Source organism: Arvicanthis niloticus, chromosome 26 (assembly GCF_011762505.2).
Source record: "Arvicanthis niloticus isolate mArvNil1 chromosome 26, mArvNil1.pat.X, whole genome shotgun sequence".
In the NCBI taxonomy this organism is placed as follows: domain Eukaryota; kingdom Metazoa; phylum Chordata; class Mammalia; order Rodentia; family Muridae; genus Arvicanthis; species Arvicanthis niloticus.
In genome coordinates, this window is record NC_133434.1 from 14,031,176 (window position 1) to 14,055,527 (window position 24,352).

Below are 24,352 nucleotides of genomic sequence, written 5' to 3' on the forward strand. Positions count from 1 at the left end.
AAGCCTTTGCTGCCCACTCCGAGTTTCTGTGTGACAAAGTGGGAACAGTGGTGCCTCACTGGACTAAAAGAAGCAAGATGGCCAGAAAGCTCTGTAGAAGCAGCCTGCAGTGACAGGGAATGATAGTCGCTTTGTGGCTACCAAGGTGCGGCCAATGACTCACCAGGGGAGAGACTCAATGTCCCCAAGGGAAACCCAAGGTCAGAAAGGGTGTAACATCAGGTGAGTCTCATCCCAAACAGCAGTCGTGACTTGACATATGTGTGACATGCTGTGTTCCAGTTTGTAGTCATTTGGCAGGGAGAGCAGACAGGTCCGTGTTCTAAGCACAGCCCCTCCGTGAGACCTTGGCCAAGTAGATTAACCTGAAGATCTTAAGACTGACCACACCTGCCCACCACCCTCGGGAAAAAAAATTAAAATACTTTAGATGCAACCAAAAGAAATAGAAAAATATATGGAGTTGGGAAGATAGCTCACTCTGAAAAATGCTTGCCAGACAATGTAAGGACTGAAGTTTGATCCCCACAACCCACATAGAAAGCCAGGTACGGTAACATACTCTTGTAATCCCAGGGCTAAAGACAGAGAGATCCCTGGGGCTCATTTGGCCAGCAAATTCTGCCTAATTGGCAGGCTTTGGGTCCCAGTAAGAAACCCTATGTCAAAAACCAAGGTAGAGGCTCCGTAAGGAACACAACCTCCCATGCTTGCCCTCAGTCAGGCCTGCACATCTATGCATCCATGCACTAGCACACACATGAACATACACACACACAAAAGAAATAGGAGGCTGGAGCAGTGGTCGAGCAATTAGGAGGACTTGCACTTCCCAGAACCAACAAGGCAGCTCAAGACTATCTGTTACTACAGTTCCAGAGGATCCAGTGGCCTCTTGTGATCTCTGCAGGCACTGCACACAGCCGGTGTACATACATTCACACAGGTAGAACATCCATATGCGTAAAATAAAAATATACAAATAAACTAATTTTTATAAAAGAAGAAGAAGGAAAAGGAGAAGGGGGAGGGGAGGAGGAGAGGAGGAGGAAGAAGAGGAGAAGGAGAACAAGAAGAACAAGAAGAGGAAGAAGAAGAACAAGAAGGAGGAGGTAGAAGAGGAGGAGAAGGAGGAGGAGAAGAAGATTGCAAACATAGAAGTCACATTGTCTTCTAAGTGCAGAACTCAGCCTGTGCTTGGCTCCAGGCTGTCTTGGTTGGACTCCATTCTTGAACTACAGAGCCTCTTGTCCACTCCTTGCTTTCTCTGTGGAATCCAAAGCCATGCCAAGCTTCATGCTTGACTGCTTCAAAGGCCTTTAGCTGAGGAAGGAGCAGGACTATTCTGGGAGGATAGCCCTCGTTGGGCAGAGTCAGATAAGGACCAGTGACAGAAGCCTGTGTGAAGCTTCTGTGCTGGGGCTGCAGCTGCTGGGGGGAGGAGACGAGGAGTGAAAGACTCATGTCTCCCTTCTTGCTGAAGGCAGCCAGAAATCAAGTGATTTTAAAAAAAAATGCCTGCCTAAATGTTATCATATTGTTGACAAGAGACTCAATTATTGGGCCAGGACTCCAGGGAAGATCAGGACTCAGGAAGAGAGCCTGACGCGAAGCTACACTTTCCCTAAGGGACATTTTCTGAATCTTGAGGCCACGACTAAGACACTGAACAGCGCTAGGAGAACACAAATTAGAGGCCAGGGCCTGCTGGGGAGTTTAAGTCTGTCTAGTGAATATCACTCTTCTTAAATCAAAACCTTGAAGTACAAACACTCCTTTGAGTCCAGGAATAAGCATGAGCCAAGGACACACGTTTCTCCCAGGCCTATAATTTAAATTAAAGTGTCCAGGTGAATTAAAGACACCAGAATTGCTGGTGTCCAGGATGTATCTTCTCTTTGGGTAGATGGTTATCATCTGAATTCTCACATTGCTAGTACAGTTTATCAAGTATTATGTCCAGTACACAATAAAAATTAGTAGGACAGAATCAGCAAATAAAGAAAAGCCGTTAGAAAAAATATATACAAAGGAATGTATAATTTCCACACTTGAAATGACCAAACATGGACTTTATGCTAATTATACTGGTCAGGGCTAAAAATTACAAAAAAAAAAAACTATCAAGTGGAAAAAATGTTAAACTAATACCAAAATTAAGAACTCAGCTGATGAGTGTAAACATGCATTAGACACAGCTCAAAAGACACATTTTGAACTGGAAGATAAGGCAAAAGAAGCAGATGAAGTACAGATAGACAAATGACTAGAACCATGGTTTTCAACCTGTGGATTTCAACCCCCAAAGACCATTAGAAGACATAGATATTCACATTACGCTTCATAAAAGTAGCAAAATTACAGTTGTGAAGTAGCAACAACAACAAAAAAAAAATTTATGGTCGAGGGTCACCACAACATGAGGAACTGTACTAAAGGGTCCCTGCAGTAGGAAGGTTGAGAACCACTGGACTAGAAGTGACCAAGCAAAACACATAGACAAATTATCTCTAATTAATTATCTTCAAGCTTTAATATGCATGCATATCATTCAGGAATCACGTTAAAAAACCCAGATTGATTCGGTTGGCCTAGGATAAGACCTGTAGTTTTCAAATGTCTAACATGTCTCCAACTGATGCCCATGCTAGTTGAGGGACTAATCTGAATGTCAAGGCTATAGAGATATGGAGGACAGCCCAGAAAAAGGAGAAAGAGAAGTGAGCAGAAAATAATATTCTGAAAATGTCTTAAGGATGATAAACACTATCAAGCCACAAAGCCAAGATGTTCTAACTCTGTAGATGGCAACATAAAGAAATACACACTGAAGCATAGTATAATAAGGCAGGAGAAGGGAAGGAAGGAGGGAGGGAGGGGAGGAGGGAGAAAAGAAGAGGTGGAGAGAGAGTGAGTGAATGAATCTTAGAAGCAACCAGAAGGAAGAAAATCTGAAAAGAAGCAATGATAAGAGGGTCAACCAACTTGTCAAAAGTGTTGGAAGCTTAAAACAACTTTAAAAAGAGAAGTACTAGTTATAGGTAAGGAAACCATGATGACCTATGATGTTTCACATAGACTATGCCTCAAGATTAAAATAAATGAAGGCATGTTCATTCAGAGGACTGGACACAGGGCTCAGCCGTTTGGAGTACTTTTGCTCCTACAGAGAAGCTGGGTTTAGTTCTCAGCACCCACGTCATGGCTCACAGCCATATGTAACTCCAGTTCCAGAAGGTTCTACGTCCTCTTCTGACCTCTACAGGCATGCACATGCAAGCAAAACACTCATGTACCTACAATGAAGAGAAGAAGTCTAAAAAAATAAAATAATGTTTTAAAGAAGACATCTTCATTCCGGCAATGGCTGAAAGAATTTATCGCCAGCATACCTGCCCTGGAGAAACAGTCAAAGGTATTATTGTTTAGCTAGAAGGAGAATGCTCCCAGATGGAAGCTCACTGATGCAGCTAGGAAAGCAAAGCAATTAACTGGTAGACAGATGGGTCAGTCTAAATTAATACTGACTGTATAAAATGACCGTAATGATGATGTCTATACAGAACTAAAGTACTCAGTACTGACATACGGACTGAGCGAGAGCATGTGAAATCTCTGATGTCTTCGCATTGTCTAAAAAGAAAAGCGCCCATGGACATTGAACTTTGGTAAATCAAAGACTCATTTAGTGGTCAGGTGTGGCGCCCCATGCCTGTTAACCCAGCACTTGGGAGGCTGAAAGAGGTGGAACCTAAAATTTAAGCCAGTGTGGGTTACAGAGTCCTTATCTCAAAAAAAAAAAAAGGTTTTTTATATTGAATAATTGCTGAAAATAAGTCAGGCTAATAGGAAATGCAATATTATTTATTTAAATGCATATATTTATATGTAAAAATCCATATATATACACAGTATAATGTGTATGTGTGTGTGTGTGTGTGTATTTTGCCTGTATGTATGTATGCACACTATGTGTGTTTCTGGTGCCACAGAGGTCAAAGGAGGGCATTGGATCACCTGGAACTGGAGTGATGGATGGTTGTAAGACACCTTTGATGCTAGGTATTGAGCCTTGGTCCTCTTTAAGAGCAACAAGTGCTCTAAACCACTGAGCCAGCTCTCCAAGACGAATCATTTTCAAAAAACTCAATTCAGAAGCCACAAAAGCAAAGAAAAAGGAAACCTAAGAAGTGAGACAAGTAGGGAACATTTATCAGAGGGTAAGTTTAAACACAAATGTACCAGTTATTGCATTAAAGATAAACGGAGTAAATTCTCCAATTAGAAGATAGGGTCTGTCAGACTGGTTAGTAGCAAAACCTAAATACATACGATACAGAAGATATCTAAAGCATAAAGATGTATAAAGGGGAGATGGAAAGGTGGCTTACTGGGTTAAAATGCTTGCCAAGCAAGGCTGAAGACTTAAGTTCGAATCCCCAGACCCTGCGTCAAATAGTTCACCCATAATCCCAGAGCTCCTGTGGTAAGATGGAGAAGCTCCAGAATTTTGTAACCTCCTGTCATGGCATATGCTAGAGTGAAACAAGAGAAACCCTGTTTTAAACTAGGTGAAAGGTGAGAATGGACACATGCACTGTGACACGTGTGACACACACACAAGATAGTACACAGAGGTGAGTTTGAAATGAAATGATAAAAAAAATAAAAAGGATAGCATGCCACTGATGTGAGACCAGAATATTAATATCAGACCTAGGATGCAAAAGAAGGACGCATGGTTACAAGACTCCATCTACTAGGCAGAGAAACAAGCATGATGGCACATACTTGTAGTCCTAGCAACTGGAAGGCAGAGGCAGGAAGATCATGAATTCAGGAGGATCGTGAATTTAGAAGGATTGTGAATTGAAAGTCAACTGGTGAAATCTGATCTCAAAAAATTAGATAGATAAGTAGGTGATAGGTTGATGGATGGATGGATAGATAGATAGATAGATAGATAGATATTAGGTAGATAGATAAATGATAGCTGATAGATAGATGATATAAATGTATAATAGATAGACAGAAAAATAGACAAATGCACAATTGTGAATTTCACACACATTTTCCAATAACAGGGAGAAAGTGTACAAAGATACACAACCTCACTTACCCCAGAGTCATCCATACACTTTTGCACCTCACAACCACAGCAGTTCGGACAACAGGATACCGGAGCCCAGAAGGAGGATGAAGCCAAGAATGCCTCTCAGCCTCTGGGTTCTACCCCTGGATGGATGCTGCTCCTAAAAGTCATCAACTTTAATCGGTCCCAAATCACTGTGGCTCACATGCTGAGGGCTGGCAGAGAGAAGGCAAAAGCCGTGACCTTCACCATCTAGTGAGATCGTCTGTGCAGTACCAATGTTCTGGGTGCTTTATTTTACATAACATTAATTCTCACCATAACCCTTTAGTGGGATTCTCATCTCCATGGGTGGAGTCACTGAGGCTGGGGGAGGTATGGTAAAAATCAAATAGGGTACGTTTGTTACCCCCAAGATATATAAAAAAAAATGGCAGGGGTGGGAAGAGAAGAGAGCAACAGGGTGGAGAGAGAAAAGTGGAAAATGTGGCTGAGACAGAAAGCTGCCATTCTCCCAGGTAGAGTCCTGGGCCTCCAGTCCTGAGAGGCAGGGCCACCCCAAGTCTGTATGAGCCTCTGGGGTGGATTTCTGCGTTCACTTGCCAGATACAGTTCCCTGCAGACAGAAAAGACCTCACCAGCATGTGAGACAGTACCCTCGGCACACAGCAAAATGCAGTTCCTGGTCCCAGCCTAGAGGAGCTCACAAGCCTAACAGGACAAGCAAGGAGTATCCGTGGGGTGGAGTGTTCTGCATGGGCCTGTCACACATGCACCTTTCAGTAGTCAGGGCGCTGGGTGCAAGGATTAAGGTCAGAGGAAGCAGATGCATTCTTCCTGTGTTCCATTCCTCTCTGGCCTACATATGTCTGGCCTGGCCAAACACTTGTGAAGCTGGCCCCTTTGCCAGCCTCCACCTCAGAGCCTGTCACAGCCCCTTGTGATCACCTTGCCCTCCTACCTGTAGACCATGCTGGGCCCTCTTTCTCTAGTCCAAAGCTCTGGGGCCCCCTCTAAGGAGCTCCCCAATACTCACTCACTCTCCCCTCCACCACTGTTTGCCATGCATGAGCTGTCTTCTCTAGACTGACCAGATCTTCTCCCTACTCAGTTCCAGGCCCCCCTGCTGGCATCAAAGCTGTCCCTTCATCGGCTAGTAGTGTGGTCGTGTCCTGGCTGCCCCCAACCAAGCCCAATGGGGTGATTCGAAAATATACCATCTTCTGTTCCAGCCCTGGGTCTGGCCAGCCGGTAAGTGGTGAGGTGGGGGACAGAGGAGCAGATCTTTTAGGGACAACACATCAGTCAAATTGTGGGACTTAACTCTGCTTTTCTGTGAGTCATAGTTCAGAATGGGTTCTGGACAAGATGGCTCATTGGGTAAAGGTGCCCACTGTTAAACTCAAGGACCTGAGTCTAAGCCCTGAGACCCATATGCTAGGAGATAACCTGCATCTACAAGTTGTTTTTTGACACTACACACACACACACACACACACACACACACACACCATGATATGTATGCACCTCTCCCAAATAAGTAAATAAATTTAATAAAAAATACTTTTTATGTATTGGTACTGGTTACCCACAAATGGATGAGACCTTGCATGCTATTCATCCTGGGCCAGGCATCGGCTACAGAGACTGCAAGCTTGTTACAGTTTTGGAACCCCTCTAGAATCATGTGAGTCGAAGTCAAGCAGACAGAGAAAAAGAAAAGCCACTCAGCTCTGCTCTTCCAGCTTGCTGACCCCAGGCAGTCCCAGGGACTGGCTGGCCCATGGACTCTGGGAGTGTAGGGAGTGTATGGCCTGTCATTAGGGTCCTCCAGGTTTGGAGGCAATGCTGGGCTTCTACCTCAGATGACTGCCACAGTTTGGAACTAGGCAAGGAGGATGGGTGGGAACAAACTAGGAGTAAGGGAATCTCTGATCAGGGCCTGGGCTTCAATGCGAGAAAAAGTCTTCAGTATCTTCCCTGATCCTGGGTACTGAGGTACAAGCACCAAAGTCAGACTGGGCGTTCAGAGTCCCCAGAGAGAAGAAAGAAAGGATGAGTTGGGCAAAACATTGCATATGCCTACACCCCATAATATGCTTCCTTCTCTTCTCTTCTGATACCCAGCTAAGTGGCTTCTCTGCAGCACACCTATTCCTTAGACAGGAGCAGGTGGAAACCTCTGCCCTTGGCCACTTCAGCGGTTTAGGAACAGCCTATGAGAATATCTCCATGGCAGGGGCATCAAGGTTTAGGGCTGGGGGAGGGGCAGGAGGAAGAGTTGCCCTCAATTGTGCCAAGAATACTGCTGCCTGCAGCTGCTGGACCACTCTCACTCCTCCCTCCTGTGGGCTTTGTGAACCACCCTTCTGGCGTGAGCACCACAGCTCCTCGCCATGGAGGCCAGGAGTCTCTTCCCAGAGAGAAAGCCCACGATTCATAAGGATCCTCAACTGTCCTCATGGGCACTGCCACATACAACATAATGTTGGCAGCATGCCCATATGGTGGCACTCAGACAGAGCACAGGACATCAGAGTACCCCTAAAGACCCGCCGATGCTTCTCCATTACCTCGTCTCCCTCCTCCCTCCCAACTCCACAGCTTGGCTGAATGTTGCCTCCCTCAGCCTTCAGTGTGGGTGGAGCCCTGCTATATATCTGGCTCCTGTCACTCAGCCCTGCTTTGTGTCAATGACATTCATCATGTACCACAACACAAGGCCTAACCTTCTACATTGATCTGCACAGAGATTATAGGATTGTCGTGGGTTTTTTTTTACATAATATTAAAACAAAAGTTTACATGTTATATCTTTTTCATATACAAGTTTCAACTTATGAAAGTTCTTTTCTGTATTCTTTTGTGGTTGTCGTGGAATATTTTTGTTGTTGTTGTCATCATTGAAGGGTTTTGTTGTTGTTGTTGTTGTTGTTGTTGTTTTGTTTTGTTTTGTTTTTAATCTCACATATTCCAGGCTCTAAGGATAATCTTAAACTTTTAATACCACCACGCCTTTAATCCCAGGAGGCAGAGGCAGGCGGATCTCTAAATTCGAGGTCAGCCTGGTCTACAAAGCAAGTTCCAGGACAGCCAGGGGGCTACACATAGAAACTCTGCCTTGAAAAAAATTAATAGCTTTTGATCCCTCTGCCTTCCAAGTTCTGAGATGACAAGCATGTCACACTGTCACATACACACACACACACACACACACACACAGCGCTAGGAATTAAACCAAGGCTTTGTGCACACACTAACTAGTCAAGCAGTCTACTGACTGTGCTAAGCTACATCTCCCACCTACCAGATGTTCAAAACACAGTTTTGAGTGGCACAACCTATTCTACAAGGCCTCTCTCCTGCCTATAAGTATGGCTTCACTTTCACCCTTGTAAAGAATACTCCTGTGAACCTTCTTCACAAAGCTTCATGGACATATGTCGGTATTTCTGGGTTACAGAGGCCCTGCATTCACACTTTCAAGTCGCTCTCTGACAGCACAAAGGCATATGTGTGTGCAACAGAGCACCCAGATTTCTGAATATACACTGATTTCAGATTTGCATTTCATTTTTGCCACTTGGGTTTTATTTTAATAGTTGTCTTACTTTAAATTTTTCTTCTTAGATTACTTATTCAGTTGTTTGTTTGCAAATGCTTATTGGTTCTTTTCTTTGAGTCACTTTTAGTTCTTATCTTGTGTTCATCCTTGCTATTTTGATTGCTTGCACTTTGCTTATTGATTTGTAAATGTTCTTTCCATATTAAGGATAACAACCGTGGTGGAGCATGCCTTTAATCCCAGCACTTGGGAGGCAGAGGCAGGCAGATTTCTGAGTTTGGGGCCAGCCTGGTCTACAGAGTGAGTTCCAGAACAGCCAGGACTACACAGAGAAACCCTGTCTCGAAAAAAAAAAAAGAAAAAGAAAAAGAAACAAACAAAAGGATAACAACCATGTTTTATTGTATAAATTGCAAGTAGCTGTAAATTCATGCCTTTTAATTTGTGTGGATGTATGATAATTTTTTAGAAAACTTAAATTTATCGATCATTTTTTGAATTTTGTCTCTATGATTAGAAAGACTTATTATTATAATTATATTAGAATATATAGAGAATATATATTATTATTAGAATTACTATTATTATTAGAATTATTGCCTATTGAGGGATTTTTTTGTCATCGTTTGCTTTTTCTTTCTATAACTTTGTATTCATCAAGTCTTATTTAAGAGAAATGACAATATTGTTTTAAAAGAACTTCAAGGGATGCATGGGGAGTCCAGATTAAAAGGAAGACACTAGAATCTTGGTAAAATGTCACTATCTCTCTGAATGTGGTGGTTTGGTACCTACAGTCCTAGAATCTTGGCAAAATGCTGCTGTATCTCTGGATACAGAGGATCAGTACCTACAGCCCTAACTCAGGGGAGACTGAGACAGGCGGCTCACCATCAGTTTGAGGAGCTGAAGGCAAGCAGATCCCTGGGCTCCAGGACACCAGCCTAGGCTAACAATGAAGCACAGGATCCAGTGAGAAACACTGTCTCAAAAAGAAAACAAAACAATGTGAACCGCTTCTGAGAAAAAAAATATTGATGTATTGGCCTCTGACCCCCACACACACTCACATACTCCCACACAAACACATGCACATACACACAGATATACACACATGTACACACACATACTCAAATATGCACACACACACACAAAAAAAAAAAGATCTTCAAGGGAAAGACATAGTTTTCTGCCCTGGGCAAACACAAATGTATTCTCAAGTCCACACTGACACACAAGCACGAGCATTTAACACCTATCCACACATGCATGTATATGCACACACAAGCATAGATGTGCATACACACACACCTCTATACCCACAGAAAATGAGCACAGAACTGCACCCCAATTTTCAAATAATTGTACACTCCTTGCCTCGGGGTGACTCAGAGTCACAGCCCAGAAGAGGCAAGGTTGTATTGTTCCTAATTTGCCAAAGAACTAAGCTCCCCTACCCTGGGAAGGAGAGGTGGGAGGTGGGCGCTCAGGTCACATGGGTTACATGCCTGTTAAGGACAGCAAGCATTGAAGCCATTGCACAGTCCTACAGCCATGCACTGGCGTGAACTCACCAGTCCCCAGATGCCCTAGCTTAAGAGGGCTTAGAGTGGCTCTGCACCTGTCCCCAACCAGAATTGTGCACAAGGTTAGACACAACATCACTCCCCCACCCCGCCCCAGGAAGGCAGGAGGGACGGCGCCAAGATACCTGTGCACATTATAAGGGTGTATGAACCCTCTCCCAACATTTTCCTTCAGACAACCTGAGGCCAAGAAAAGGATGTTTCTTTTTTCCTGTTACAAGTCCTTGGGTCCTTCAGCTCTCCCATTGGCTGCGGAGAATGTCCCTCGGTGACATCCATCTCTCAGCACATGTGTGCGTCTACACAGCCATGTGCAAGAGAGCCTGTGTGCAAGATCGCACGACTGCAGAGATAACTAATTACCAGCTCCCTCTGGCCTCAGGGCCCCCATCTGTTCCAGGAACTGTTCCCCCTCCTTGGACTTGCGCCCTGATCTCAGAGGGGCCCTAGTGCTCTCCTCTCCCCATTCCCTGAGGCTGGCCAAAAAAATAAAATAAAATGAAAGTCAGCCCCATCCGGCCGATGCCAGGGAAGAGGCTGACAGGAGGTCCACAAACTAGCGCTTATCAAAAGCGCCTTCTCAAATTCATTTCAATATCTGAGCCTCTGGTTTCCAAGGCAACATAATCTTTTCATCAAAGCAACTGGTAAAAACCACTGGGATCTGATATTGTTTTGTTGGCAACTTGTCAAAACTGTCATTTGGTTAAAAAAATGTTATAGATTTATGTAACCTACAAATATATATGGTGATCCATGCCACTAATAATCACTAATAAAGCACTGCCCAGGAGAACTCTCCCTGCTGCCTCTCTACCCCTTCCCGAGAAGGAAAGAGTGTAATTAGGTGGCAGGGCGGGGAGGTGACTAAGCAGGGGACAGGCTGGAGGACTGGCTACAGCCCTAACAAGGCAAAGGCAGTCATTTGGCTTCTCCACAGAACCTTTCTCTTTGCATGTGGTCTTCCTGAGACCCCGAGTCCCTCATTCTCCTTTCTCTGACTGCCTCTCATCATTTACTCAAAATACCCCTACGTGTTGGCCTGTAACCACAGCCACTACAGCATATATAACAGAGAGAGGTACCAAGGGTGACCTACAAATACTGCAGGACTGGCTCCATCAGCTCCCCAGGCTGAGCCCAACACAGGGCTGTCCACTGTTCTCAGGCTGAGAAAGAGCGTGCTGGACAGAGCCTGCCTCCAGCCCAAGGCACCAAGGACAATGGCAGGCGAGGGGCCAAGGCACAGCTCCTGGTTCATAGTGTGACTTTGTCTCCGCCCACAGGCTCCCAGCGAGTATGAGACCAGTCCTGAACAGCTCTTCTACAGGATCGCCCACCTGAACCGGGGACAGCAGTACTTGCTATGGGTGGCTGCGGTCACCTCTGCAGGCAGGGGGAACAGCAGCGAGAAGGTCACCATTGAGCCTGCTGGCAAGGGTGAGAAGCCTGTGCCTGGGGTCTGATAAAAAGCTTCCAGAAGCTCATTTGCAGAATTCTGGCTCTTCCTAAATAGGTGCTGTGTCCCCTCCCTGATACCTATGACTTTTAACTATGAGGAGTTGGCCACTAGTCTCCCTTCTACAACCATCAAAGAATAAGCCTCTGCTGCCCCCTGACTCTGGAAAAGTCACACAACAGGCGACATACAATCAGGTCCCCTCTTAAAGCCTCACTGGTTAAGCTGTTAACTCTCCTCTGACTTGAGAGTCCCTTCCAGTCCCCATCCTCAGCAGAGCCTTGGTCTTGGCACTCAGCTCCTGAAAGAGGGGCATCTCAGGATATGGGGTACATTGATGCTTCCACGGGGCCTTTGGGACTTCAGAGAGAGCCTCATGCTGCAACCAGAAAGGGCAAGCAGAAGATTCTCTCTGGTAATGCTCCTTTACCCACCAGCAGGCTCGGGAACAAGACCTTCTCAGGGTAATGATCCCTGATCTAGGCATGAGGTATTCTGCCCATAGGTATTCCGAATCTTTTAAGACAATGATAACTCTGAGGCCCTACCCAAAACTCAGGATCATTCACACAATAGAACAATGGTTTCTTGTCTGTCTTGGCCAAGGGGCAGAGGAACTGGCAGCAGTGAGTTTCAAGTCTTCTGGCCTCTAGGCCCTTCCCCTTGACCCTTCTCCTCTCCCAGCCAATCCCAAACTCACCTGACTCTCCCAGGCCTAACTTGTCTTGGAAGGAGAGAAGCCTTCCTGTTGGCCACAGGGACAAAGCCAACAAGCATCCACCTGAGGGTCTTTGGTAAGCCAGAGGCTCACACTTACAGTCTTCCATCCAGCTGCATGGCCTGGCCATCCCAGACAGTTGAGATGTGCCGAGTTGACCCTTGTGGCTCTGAGTCAGAGCTCCTTGCACATCATCATCTTCACATCCTCGCCTCTTTTCCTCCTTCTTAGGATACCACCTACCCTTTCTCCAGATCTCACCTCCTTCAGAAGCAAAGGAGCCTAGAGTCCTGCCACCTTCCCAGGACAAGGTCCTAAGTCCTGAGCTCGTGACAGATAATGTGTCCCTTGCCCCTGTGGGCATCAAATACAACCCATTCCTACACAGACACAGCTATCCCGTGAGGTAGAGCACGTGGACTACTGCACCTCCGCCACGCTTACACAAACTCACACAAGTTCATACTTACACACGTGTACACACATCCTCTCCTACCCAACTTGCCCTTCTCCTTGTGTGCCTTGCTCCTGCTAAAACACCATCACTACCTAGGTGGCCTGGAATTCTCGTCACCCACCATCTTCTTCAGAACCAGCAGACCTCAGGTGCCATCAGTCCTTGTCCCATTCTGTCACAGGACCACGTCCACCAAAGCAGCTAGTTCATCCAAAAGTCTCCCCCCAACTTGCACTATCAATGCAGGAGCCCTTTGAATGGGGCTAGGGGGAACGTGAAGGGTTAAAAGAAAAGCAGGTTGGCCCTCATGCTCTCCCCTTTATAGCCCCAGCAAAGATCATCTCATTCGGAGGCACTGTAACCACACCCTGGATGAAAGATGTCCGGCTGCCTTGCAATTCAGTGGGGGATCCTGCCCCGGCTGTGAAGTGGACCAAGGACAGGTATGTAGTTGGCTCTGGAGGAGTGGTGTGTCCCCAGGGAGACAGAAAGCTGCTTGGCCATCACTCTGCCCTGTGGTGGTCCTGCAGGGCAGATGACACTGCTTATAGCTGTTTCCAAACCACTGCTTCCCCTCCCTCAGCCATAACCTTCTTCCTGTGTGGGCAGAAAGACAGGGGTTCCCTGGAAATCCCTGGGAAGTACAGAACAAAACCCCAAGAACCCCAAATCCCCTGCAAGCTTCCTCCTGCCTTTTTTCCATTTGCCCTCACATGTGGGGGGTGGAACAGGACTAGGGAGGGTGTATCCTAACCCATGCCACCTCCTGGTCTGGCAGTGAAGACTCAGCAATCCCCGTGTCCTTGGATGGACACCGGCTCATCCACACAAATGGTACACTGCTGCTTCGTGCTGTGAAAGCGGAAGACTCCGGCTATTACACCTGCACGGCCACCAACACCGGTGGCTTTGACACCATCATCGTCAACCTTCTGGTACAAGGTGAGACTCTGCAAAGCAGGTGGTTTGAGCGCCTGACAGGGACAAGAATCCCAACCTGTTAAAGAGACAGAACGACAGAGAAAGCCAACCCTGGCTGTTGGAGGGGGGTGGGGAGACCTTGTGGGAACTGAGGTGAGAAAGGAAGAGTGCATAAGGGATGGGAAGGGATGTGAGAGCTGGTGTCTTTCCTTCACAGTTCCCCCGGACCAGCCCCGCCTCACTGTCTCCAAAACCTCTGCCTCTTCTATCACCCTGACCTGGATTCCAGGGGACAATGGGGGCAGCTCCATCAGAGGTAAGGAGCGGAAGGAATGATTCACCTGTTTCTAATCCTTGGTCCCATAGTCCCTGAGAATCTGGAGGGTGAATCAGACCATGAGGCATTCAAGTACGTGGAGAATGCTCCCACCCCCTCCATTTCTGAGCAGAACAGATCTAATGTGCTTTCCTCTCCGGACCTTGGTTTCCCAGTCTTTCAAAGCAGGCAAACATGACATCAGGGCCCCTCAAACAAGGCTCTGTGTGACTCAGCAAAGATTGTAAGAATGCAGCTCAGGCAGGGTCCATTCAGTAGTCTGAGGTGGGGCTAGAAGCTTACTTCCAAAATGCTCTTCCCAAATAGAGACCCTGCTGGTCAGGGAGTTTCTGCCCCTCCTAGAACAGTTAGTGTCTTAAGCCTCCTAACTCTCTAAACATAATGCTAGAGCTGTGGAGAGACCCAGGCTCAGCCAGCTCTACAATGGCGGGCCTCCAGCTTTGAGTCTCATTTGCATATGCCCATCCCCACGACCTCTGCTGGAGTCAAGGCTGGGTCTCTCCTGTCCTGCCCTTCTCTGCTTTGCCCACTCGAGCCAACCCCTCCTGCAGGCTTCGTGCTGCAGTACTCCGTGGATAACAGCGAGGAGTGGAAGGATGTGTTCATCAGCTCCAGCGAGCGCTCCTTCAAGCTAGACAGCCTCAAGTGTGGCACGTGGTACAAGGTGAAGCTGGCAGCCAAGAACAGTGTGGGCTCTGGGCGCATCAGCGAGATCATCGAGGCCAAGACCCATGGGCGGGGTGAGGCCAGGTCGGGGGTGGCAATAAAGAGCAGGGCCCAGGTGGGAGGAGGGTCAGTGGGAATAGACACGTGGCTATCAGGAGGCAAGAGGAGCCTTGTTCACATCAACTAAAGGCATCTCCAGATAAACTCATCACCAGGCAGAAGTGATCTGGACTGGGCGGTAGGAGGGTGGCGGGGTGGCATGGCTATCACCACAAAAACTTTAATCCTAGCACTTAAAGGTGGAAGCAAGGGGATCAGAAAATTCAAGGCCATCTTTGGCTGCATAGGGAGTTAGAAGCCAGTCTGACCTAAGACCTTGACAAAAATTAATTAATTAATTAACTAATTAACTAAAAGGTCCTACTTTCTTACTAGGAGGGTCGGGGGTTGGTGTCCTTCCGTCTTTCCTTCTTTTCTTCCTTCCTTCTTTCCTTCCACCTGTCACCCTTCGCTGCTGGGACCCTGCTGTAGGGCCTTTCCTCCTCTTGCCCCTCCTAGGCACCCCTGCTATAATCCCAGCTGCCCAGGAAAAGCTTTCCCAGATAGATGAAAGACCCCTTCCTTCCTTCTAGAGCACCCTAACATCTCTCTTCCCCCTTCCGGTCCCCCAGAACCTTCCTTCAGCAAAGATCAACACCTCTTCACCCACATCAACTCCACACATGCTCGGCTTAACCTGCAGGGCTGGAACAATGGGGGCTGCCCCATCACAGCCATTGTCCTGGAGTACCGGCCCAAGGGGACCTGGGCCTGGCAGGGCGTCCGAGCCAACAGCTCCACCGAGGTGTTTCTGACAGAACTTCGAGAGGCTACGTGGTATGAGCTCCGCATGAGGGCTTGCAACAGTGCCGGCTGTGGCAACGAGACCGCCCAGTTTGCCACCCTGGACTACGATGGCAGTGAGTTGGAGAGGATGGGATGGGACAGCTCCCGGGTATCTAATGGGGAGGACAAATAGAAGCAGATGGGAATAAACCCAGGGTAGAGGGCTATTAATACAGAGGCCCATCTGATTGGTAGCAGGTAGGCAGATCTACTCGTGGCCAGTCTTGACAGGCAGGTGAAAGCCTTTGAACAAGATGCAGTTCTTGCTGTGCGCTGCTTCAGGGAGATGAAGAGGGTAAGGTGAGCCGAGATGGAACTGAGGTCCTGCCTCCTGATGACTGGGCTAGCCTGGTGTATTAATCAAGATAAACAGCCTGCTTTGCAGTAACAAATACTAAGAACCTGGTGGCTCCACACAGGGAAGATTCTTTTCTTGTATGGATAAAACCCTGGAGAGAGCTGGTTGGCAATCACCATTTAGCTACGTCATCTTGAACATGGCCCTTACCCCCAAAGATAAAAGGCACATCAGTTATTAACTGCTTCAAAGAGGCTGATTTTATCACTTCTTTGTGTATGTGTGCATGCATGTGAGTGTGTGTGCGTGTGTGTGTGCGTGCGTGCGTGTGTGCGTGTGTGTGTGTGTGTGTGTGTGTGTGTGTGTGTGTGCACGATGGGGATCAAACCTAGGGCTTTACTCTAGCTAAGAAAAAAAAAGTCACTTGTTTTTCACCTTCTGTTGTTCTAACTAATCATGTGACCCTAATCTAACTGCAAGGAAGTCTGGGAAATACAGCAAAAACATGTATTTTTGATGAGCACCTAACTGGTGTCTACCCCCATAGAAATGCTTCACCACACACACATGCACACACACATGCACATGCACTCACATACACACACATGCACACACACATACACACACACACACGCACATGCACACATACACACACATGCACACACACATACACACTTACACACACTCAGAGGAAGAGAGAGAGAGAGAGACAGAGAGAAAGGAAATGCATTGGAGAAAAAGAAAACTAAGTTTTTAGGGTCCAATTGTCACAAGCTAAACTAAGTCCACCTACATACTTAGGAAACAGTCTCAGGAGATAGGCTTCAACAAGAAAGTCTTCATGTAGAAGACGATTCTTAAACACAGCTTGGGAAACAGGCAAGGATCGGGGTTTGGCAGAGGTTTATATTGGTAGAGTCTATCTTTGCCTTCCTGCAGGCTCCAGAGACAGAAAATGCTGCTGGTGGTGGGAGTGAAAAGGACAGGGTGGGGGCATGACAAAGGAGTTATTCTCCATCAGGGGAAGAGATTGCAGGATTCCCCGCATGACTTCTCTTTGCTTTGTTCCTCTCATGCTCAGCCAGATGTGGGAATGTAATCCCATCAATCCCCACTTTAGGATTAAACATAAAACCTGACCAGGCAGAAAAATAACCCTGAGAGAGATCAGGAAAATTCTAAAACAGAACCAGAAAGTCATTAATATAGCATAAAAGCTATGTAGCTACTCATGGCTGTTCTGATGGAGCCAAAATTTAGGGAGCAGAGGGGAGGGTTACAGCTCTGGAGTAGGAGGTGGGGGTTGGAGACCAAGGACAACAGGAGTCATCAGCAGGCTTCCCCACTGTGAAGCTCATAGCATCCCCTGATTCTCTTCTCTGCCCCACCCCCTACTTAGGCACCATCCCACCCATCAAGTCTGCTCAAGGAGAAGGCGATGATGTGAAGAAGCTGTTCACCATCGGCTGTCCAGTCATCCTGGCCACCCTTGGGGTAGCTCTGCTCTTTGTTGTACGAAAGAAGAGGAAGGAGAAACGGCTGAAGAGGCTCCGAGGTGGGAGACTTTTCTACCAGCTTTTAGGGAGAGTGGGTAGTGACTCCCAGCCACACTGGCCACCCTTCAGTGGACCATAGAACCTTCTGGACAAGAGACAGAGCCTGTGTCCCCTGAAAGGAATACATGCCACTCAAACCGTCTTAAGTCTCCTTAGACTTAAGGAGTCTCATAGTTTCTCCTCTGTGTTGCCAGAATTTTATGCCTGCACCAACTAGGGCTGACATTTATACAGGTTCACACTGGTAAAGCCATGTTGATTATAACATATGCAAATAGTCCCATATTCGTTGGCAAATACATCTCTCTAGGGCCCTGTTCAATTCCTAGCCAGGAAGTTTCCATGGTGTGTCAAATATGGAATAATTTGAATAGTTCCCCTTTTCAACACTTAACACCATTGTCTGGTGTGAATGACTCTCATGTTCCTTGATAGTCCCAGAACCTACTAGTTACTTCATGTTTGCTCACTCAAATATTTGGAGTCTGGTACAAAGTAGATACTATTGAACGGTAGAGATGCAGCGATGAAGAAGGGGCACCATATACTTACAAGAGTTCACTATTTAGTGTGAGAGACCAGGGACAATAGTAGCACAGAAGAGGGAATTACTAACCTCTCCATGGCTTGGGACCAGAGGGGATGAAAGAATGGATCATTCAGTGAATACCTGGACAAATGAGTGGTGAGGTGGTTGAATGATGATTGAATTAAATGGATAATTGACTATGTGGTTGATAGACAATACAAATACAAGAATGCACAGATGAATGGTTTGGTGAAGGCTTGGATACATAAATCATTGAGTGGGTAAGTGGATGGGAGGAGGAGTATTTTGATGGATAACAGGTAACAATTTGAAGCATGATATAGCCATCCACATATTTTGTTAAAAGAATAGTTGGATAGTGGAATGATTGTAAGAATGGTTGAATGGGTGGCTACATCGTGATAAGGATAGCTGGATATGTAAGTGGAAATATGGATGGTTGGATGCTGGATGAATTGTTGCATAGATGAGTCAGTAGTTGAGTTGTTTGGGTAGATGATTAAATAGTTAGATAGGAGGCATGGGGATGTGGATCAGTTGGAAGTGCTTGCCTAGCATGCCCTAGGGTTTGATCCTCAGCCCTGCATAAGCTAGGCACGACAGTATATACCAGTAAACCTAGAACTTGGGTAGTTAGTGTGGAAGAACCAGAAATTCGAGATTGTCCTCTGCAACAATGGAAATTCAAGTTTGAGGCCAGCCTGGAATTTGTGAGACTGCATCCAAAAAAAAAAATAGTTGGATGCACAGATATTAAGATTAGTGGATGGGTGGATAGATAGATGGATGGATGGATAGATGGATGATGTGTGGGTGGATGGATGGATGGATGGATGGATGGGTCAGTAGATGGATGAATAAGTGGATGGGTGGGTGGATGAATGGATAATGGGTAGGTGGATGGATGGATGGATGGATAGATAGATGGATGGATGGATGGATGGATGGATGGATGGATGGATGGATATCTTGATGGATGGGTGAGTGGTTGGGTGGATATTTAAGTAGATGGGTGGTTGGATGCAGGCATAGCACTATCCCCAGTCTGACAGGTCACTCTCAGCTTCTGGGCTCTAGTACATTAGATACACCCTTCGCTTCCCCTCCCAGTATCATCACTATGGAGTCCCAGGGAGATTCAAGGCTCCCTTGAGATATAGCATGGACTCTCAAGTCCATTCATGAACTTTGGAGCACAGACGCCCTAGAGCACAGCTCTCAACCTGTGGATCTTGACCCCTTTGGGGTCACATATCATATAGTTACATTACAATATATAACAGTATCAAAATTACGTTTATAAAGTGGCAAGGAAATAACTGTATAGTTCAAGATCACCACAGTACGAGGAACTGTATTAGAGGGTCGCAGCATGAGGAAGGTTGAGAACCACTGCTCCAGAGGAAAGACATAATGTCTCTTGGCTGGTGTGAGAGCTCAGTCATCCCGTGCTTCTCACTAACCACCTCGGTCTTGTCTGATTCTCTCCCCTTTCCCCAAGAGAAGGCTCAGGATCCAGCATGCCATAGCATCTTGTTAAATTACAGCTGGTTCGTGAAGTAGAGTGCTGGGGGTACCCTCTCTTCTTTAGGACGAGCTCTCTGTTAGATGGAAGAACACAAAACAAACAACTAGGGAAGGGCAGCCAGACCTTAGGCAACAGCAAACTGGAAACCGGGAACCCTTACCATTGCTGTTTTGTGGGGTTTCCACTCTTTAGACCATTGCCATTTTAGACAGTGTCCTCACTGGGGTTCTTCCTGCTCAGACTCCATTCTCACCCAGCTACCTCTCTACTGTCTTGCAGATGCAAAGAGTTTGGCCGAAATGCTGATAAGGTAGGGGTCACTTAGCTGCTTTCTCTTTGCTCTCCTATTCCTACTCCCCTTCCTTCTTCTTCTTCCCTTGCCCCCCTATACTAGAGCCACCCACAGGGGTGTAGATCAATTCTCTCTTTGATCGTCAGAGCCCCTTACCCCAACCTTCTTTGGCTCCTGAGCCAACCACTTCCTTTCCTTCTTCCACAGCAAGAACAACAGAAGCTTTGACACTCCCGTGAAAGGGCCACCCCAGGGCCCACGGCTCCACATCGACATCCCGAGGGTCCAGCTGCTCATTGAAGACAAGGAAGGCATCAAGCAGCTGGGTGAGTGACCTGTTCTAGGTGTGCTTCCCCAAGCCACAACCCCTGGAGGACAACTGAAAGCCCCATGGCTGTGCCCAGGATCAAGCTATAGCACCCCTCCCCCCACTCAGCATCCCTGGAATTTACCACAGCTCTTCTCAAGGGCCAACCTTCCTCTTCTTCCAGTGGAGAGAGCCTTGGCCTCTCTGAACCTCAGCACTGGATAAAGACATATAAAAATCTGAGGAGGACATCAGGTGATTATCTTTCTCCCTCTAGGAGATGACAAGGCCACCATCCCTGTGACTGATGCTGAGTTCAGCCAAGCTGTCAACCCGCAGAGCTTCTGTACTGGTGTTTCTTTGCATCATCCAGCCCTCATCCAGAGCACAGGACCCCTCATCGACATGTCAGACATCCGACCAGGAACCAGTATGCATTAATGCCAAAGAGTTGGGGAGGGTTTTTAAACTCTCCATGGGGTAGAGTTAATTTAAATTAAAAAAAAAAAAAAAAAAAAAAAAAAGGAAGAAGAAGAAGGAAGGGAAGGAGTAAGGGAGTGGGTGGGTTTAGTCATTAAAGCAAAAGCCTGGCAACTTTGGTTTGAATCCCCATCTCCCCCACAAAAACCCAGGAACAGATGTACACATCTGTAATACCAGCTCTGGGGGGACAGATGGAGGTACACCCCTAGAGCTCACTGCCCAGCCAGCCTAGCCAAATTGATGAGCTCCTGTTTTAGTGAAGGACCTTACCTCAAAAGTCCAGGCAGCTGGAAGACAACAGACATCAACCTCTGGCTTCCACACACGAACACACACATGCACATACATGAACACACATGAACACATCCAAAAAAAATACATTCTGAGACAGAGACGGGGAGAGAGCATACAGTGGAAACAGATAGGTTCTGGAGTCTGGAGACCTTGACCACGGATATTCTAGTTATAAACGACCTTGGGTGTTGCTAACCCTATCTCTCTCTCTCAGGCTCTTAGTTACCTTAGAGATTTTGGTTAAGGGTTGGGTCTTCATTCTCTCCAAGGGTTTTCTGTGGCAAACAGTGACTTCAGGCATCAAGGACACAGGCGATGACAGTTATAAGACAACAGAACAGAGCGTCCTATTCTTTCTCACGTGGAAGGACTCTTGGGGGAGTCAGGATGCCACCCACTGCTCCTACAGTTTTTCTGTCACTCTTCTGTGGAGCAAATCACATGGTCAGGAAAACTGCATAGCCAACATTCCCAGGGGAGCCTGTGACCACTTCTGCCTCCACTGATGCTCCCCACTGTTCTTTGTGCTAAGCACCAGCTGTCTGTGCCTGAGTGCCCACAGTTGAAGGGTGCTATCTCTTGCCTCCCTCTGTGCAGATCCAGTGTCCAGGAAGAATGTGAAATCAGCCCACAGCACCCGAAACCGGTACTCAAGCCAGTGGACCTTGACCAAGTGCCAGGCTTCCACCCCTGCCCGGACCCTCACCTCCGATTGGCGCACTGTGGGTTCTCAGCATGGTGTCACTGTCACTGAGAGTGACAGCTACAGTGCCAGTCTATCCCAAGACACAGGTATGTCTAGGGACCTGCCTGTATCCCATCCACCCTGCCCCAGATTCCATTGGTTGCCTGCCTCTAGTTTTTCCAATTCCTTTCTAACCAGTCTGTTGTCCAATATCCATACCACTTTCCTTCCCAGCTAGCCACTGACGCTGTGTGGCTGGGGTTGGGGAGGGGACATCTGACTCTGCTTGGCCAAGGATTTTATTTTGATCTCCAAAAAAAAAAAAAAAAAAAAAAAAAAAAAAAAAAAAAAAAAAAAAAAAAAAAAATGCACTAGACATTTGTTTTTAAAAAAAAAAAAAAAAAAAAAAGCTGATATTCCAGGGGTTGGTTGCTTATTTTTGAGGCTGAAAAATATATTCTGTTCTTCATTAGCCAATGGTTTCACGACAGACACCATTACCAACCTCCCCAGGGAGAACAGCATCTTCAAGCCTGTTGCCCTTGTGGCCAGGCTTTCAAATGACTGCTTGGATTAGAGATGGTGCCACTCCCACTCCATAACCTTCTCTCCTGTCAATGCCATCCCTGTGTGTCCCCAGACAAAGGGAGGAACAGTATGGTGTCCACGGAGAGTGCTTCCTCCACCTATGAGGAATTGGCCCGGGCCTACGAGCACGCCAAGCTGGAGGAACAGCTGCAGCATGCCAAGTTTGAGATCACAGAATGCTTCATCTCGGACAGCTCCTCGGACCAGATGACCACAGGCACCAACGAGAACGCCGACAGCATGACGTCTATGAGTACACCCTCAGAGCCCGGCATCTGCCGCTTCACTGCCTCTCCACCCAAGCCGCAGGATGCTGACAGGGGCAAGAACGTGGCTGTGCCCATCCCTCACCGAGCCAACAAGAGTGAGTGTGCTGCCCCTGCCCCCCAGCACCACAGCCCTATCTAGATCTTACCCTGCCTGTCCATCCTGGACTTGGGAACAGCTCAGAACCACGTTCTAGCTCAACCTCTTCATCTTTCTGTGGTTTTAAACAAATCACTTCACCTCTCTGAACTTAACCTTTCCTATTTGTATAATGCAAATGATACTATCTCCTTTGACTGACACATGGGAGGGGCCTATTACACAGTGGTCATCCCCTTAACGGTAAGGGATTAAATGACATGTCCCCAGGCTTCTAGTTCTGATAGCCTCTGCCTCTGTGATTTCAGGTGACTACTGCAACCTACCATTGTATACCAAGTCAGAGGCCTTCTTCCGAAAGGCAGATGGGCGGGAACCCTGTCCTGTGGTCCCACCCCGAGAGGCCTCCATGAGAAACCTGACTCGAGCCTACCATACCCAGGCCCGGCACCTCACTCTGGACCCTGCCAGCAAGCCCTTGGGCCTCCCCCATCCAGGGGCCACTGCTGCCACCGCCACGGCCACCTTACCTCAGAGGACTCTGGCTATGCCGGCCCCCCCAGCTGGCACAGCACCCCCAGCACCTGGCCCTACTCCCAGTGAGCCCTCTGCTCCCCCTAGTGCTGCCCCTCCGGCCCCCAGCACTGAACCTCCACGGGCCGGAGGCCCACACACCAAAATGGGGGGCTCCAGGGACTCACTACTAGAAATGAGCACCCCAGGGGTAGGGCGTTCTCAGAAACAGGGGGCTGGAACCTATTCCAAATCCTATACCCTGGTATAGGATGGCTGACATCCGGAGAAGGGCTCCACACTGGGACCTCGGCACCTCCAGCCCTCACACACCAACGTGGCTGAGTTATTTATATTAAGCTCACAGACAAAAACAGAACAACAAAAAAAAGACGTCAAAGAGAAATCCCCAGTCATGAACACTTGTACATAGGACTCTTTTGTACAAATGAAACTATTTTCTTCTTCTCCATGAAGCCAGGGCACAAAACAAGTCAAATCCTCCACCCCACGAAATACGTGTGGAGATATATATACATATATAGGCAGAGTGGGACACAGCGACAATCTATATATCTATATATTTCTCTCACCTTCTTTTGAGACAGAGGCACAAAGACAGCAATTTTTCTGCCCTCCTCACACCCCCTTCCCAACTAGGTGATTTTGACAAAGACCAAAATCCTGACTCAGAGACACTGCATGCGATATTACTGTTCCAAGAAAACCGGGAGTTGCTTCAATTTGCAGATGCTTATGTGCTAATACCTTTTTCTATGAAAAAAGACCCAGCGCCGTGTGCAATAAAGGTTATGTTTCTACGTGGTGGCTTTTTTCCCATCTGGCAAAGGCCAGTGGGGAGGGTGGAGAAACCTCTGTACCAGGCCCAGGCTTTGACTCCACGCTGGAAACTCTTTTAAAGACTTTCAGTTAGCCAGGGTGCAGCCATTGAGCGATGTCTTTTGTTCTCAGATCCGTGCTGGGTTCTAAGAGCCGACCCGCTCTGTGGCTTTGAACGAGTACCTAAACCCCTCTGAGCCAGTATATCATTTTCTTGTCTGCAGATGGAAGGCACGTATAGCCCATGCAATGAGGCAGCCTCAGCAAGTGTGTGCTAGAAAGTCCAGAGCAGGCAGTGGGAGGCCCCTGGCTTCTCTTCCAAGAGAGTCAGAGCAGCTAGGGAGTGAGTGTGCGGCTGCCTGAACC

At 47.2% G+C, this 24,352-nt stretch overlaps 1 protein-coding gene across 3 annotated transcripts in view; it reads left to right on the forward strand.

The window, feature by feature from the left end:
- Window positions 1–23,967, forward strand: part of Dscaml1 (DS cell adhesion molecule like 1) — a 321,523-nt gene extending 297,556 nt beyond the window's left edge. For 2 of the 3 annotated variants that reach the window (XM_076924982.1, XM_076924983.1), the window contains 14 exons: window positions 6,204–6,343; window positions 11,530–11,683; window positions 13,203–13,320; window positions 13,656–13,819; window positions 14,016–14,114; window positions 14,687–14,875; window positions 15,473–15,760; window positions 17,384–17,539; window positions 19,898–19,928; window positions 20,118–20,236; window positions 20,495–20,647; window positions 21,592–21,786; window positions 22,320–22,631; window positions 22,942–23,967. In XM_076924982.1, coding sequence (XP_076781097.1) covers window positions 6,204–6,343; window positions 11,530–11,683; window positions 13,203–13,320; window positions 13,656–13,819; window positions 14,016–14,114; window positions 14,687–14,875; window positions 15,473–15,760; window positions 17,384–17,539; window positions 19,898–19,928; window positions 20,118–20,236; window positions 20,495–20,647; window positions 21,592–21,786; window positions 22,320–22,631; window positions 22,942–23,417 — 2,594 coding nt within the window. In that variant the 3' untranslated portion in view covers window positions 23,418–23,967. Of the gene's footprint in view, window positions 1–6,203; window positions 6,344–11,529; window positions 11,684–13,202; window positions 13,321–13,655; window positions 13,820–14,015; window positions 14,115–14,686; window positions 14,876–15,472; window positions 15,761–17,383; window positions 17,540–19,897; window positions 19,929–20,117; window positions 20,237–20,494; window positions 20,648–21,591; window positions 21,787–22,319; window positions 22,632–22,941 lie in introns of those variants that run through there. The other variant, XR_013107524.1, reaches the window with a different exon arrangement.
- The last annotated feature ends 385 nt before the right edge of the window (window positions 23,968–24,352 follow it).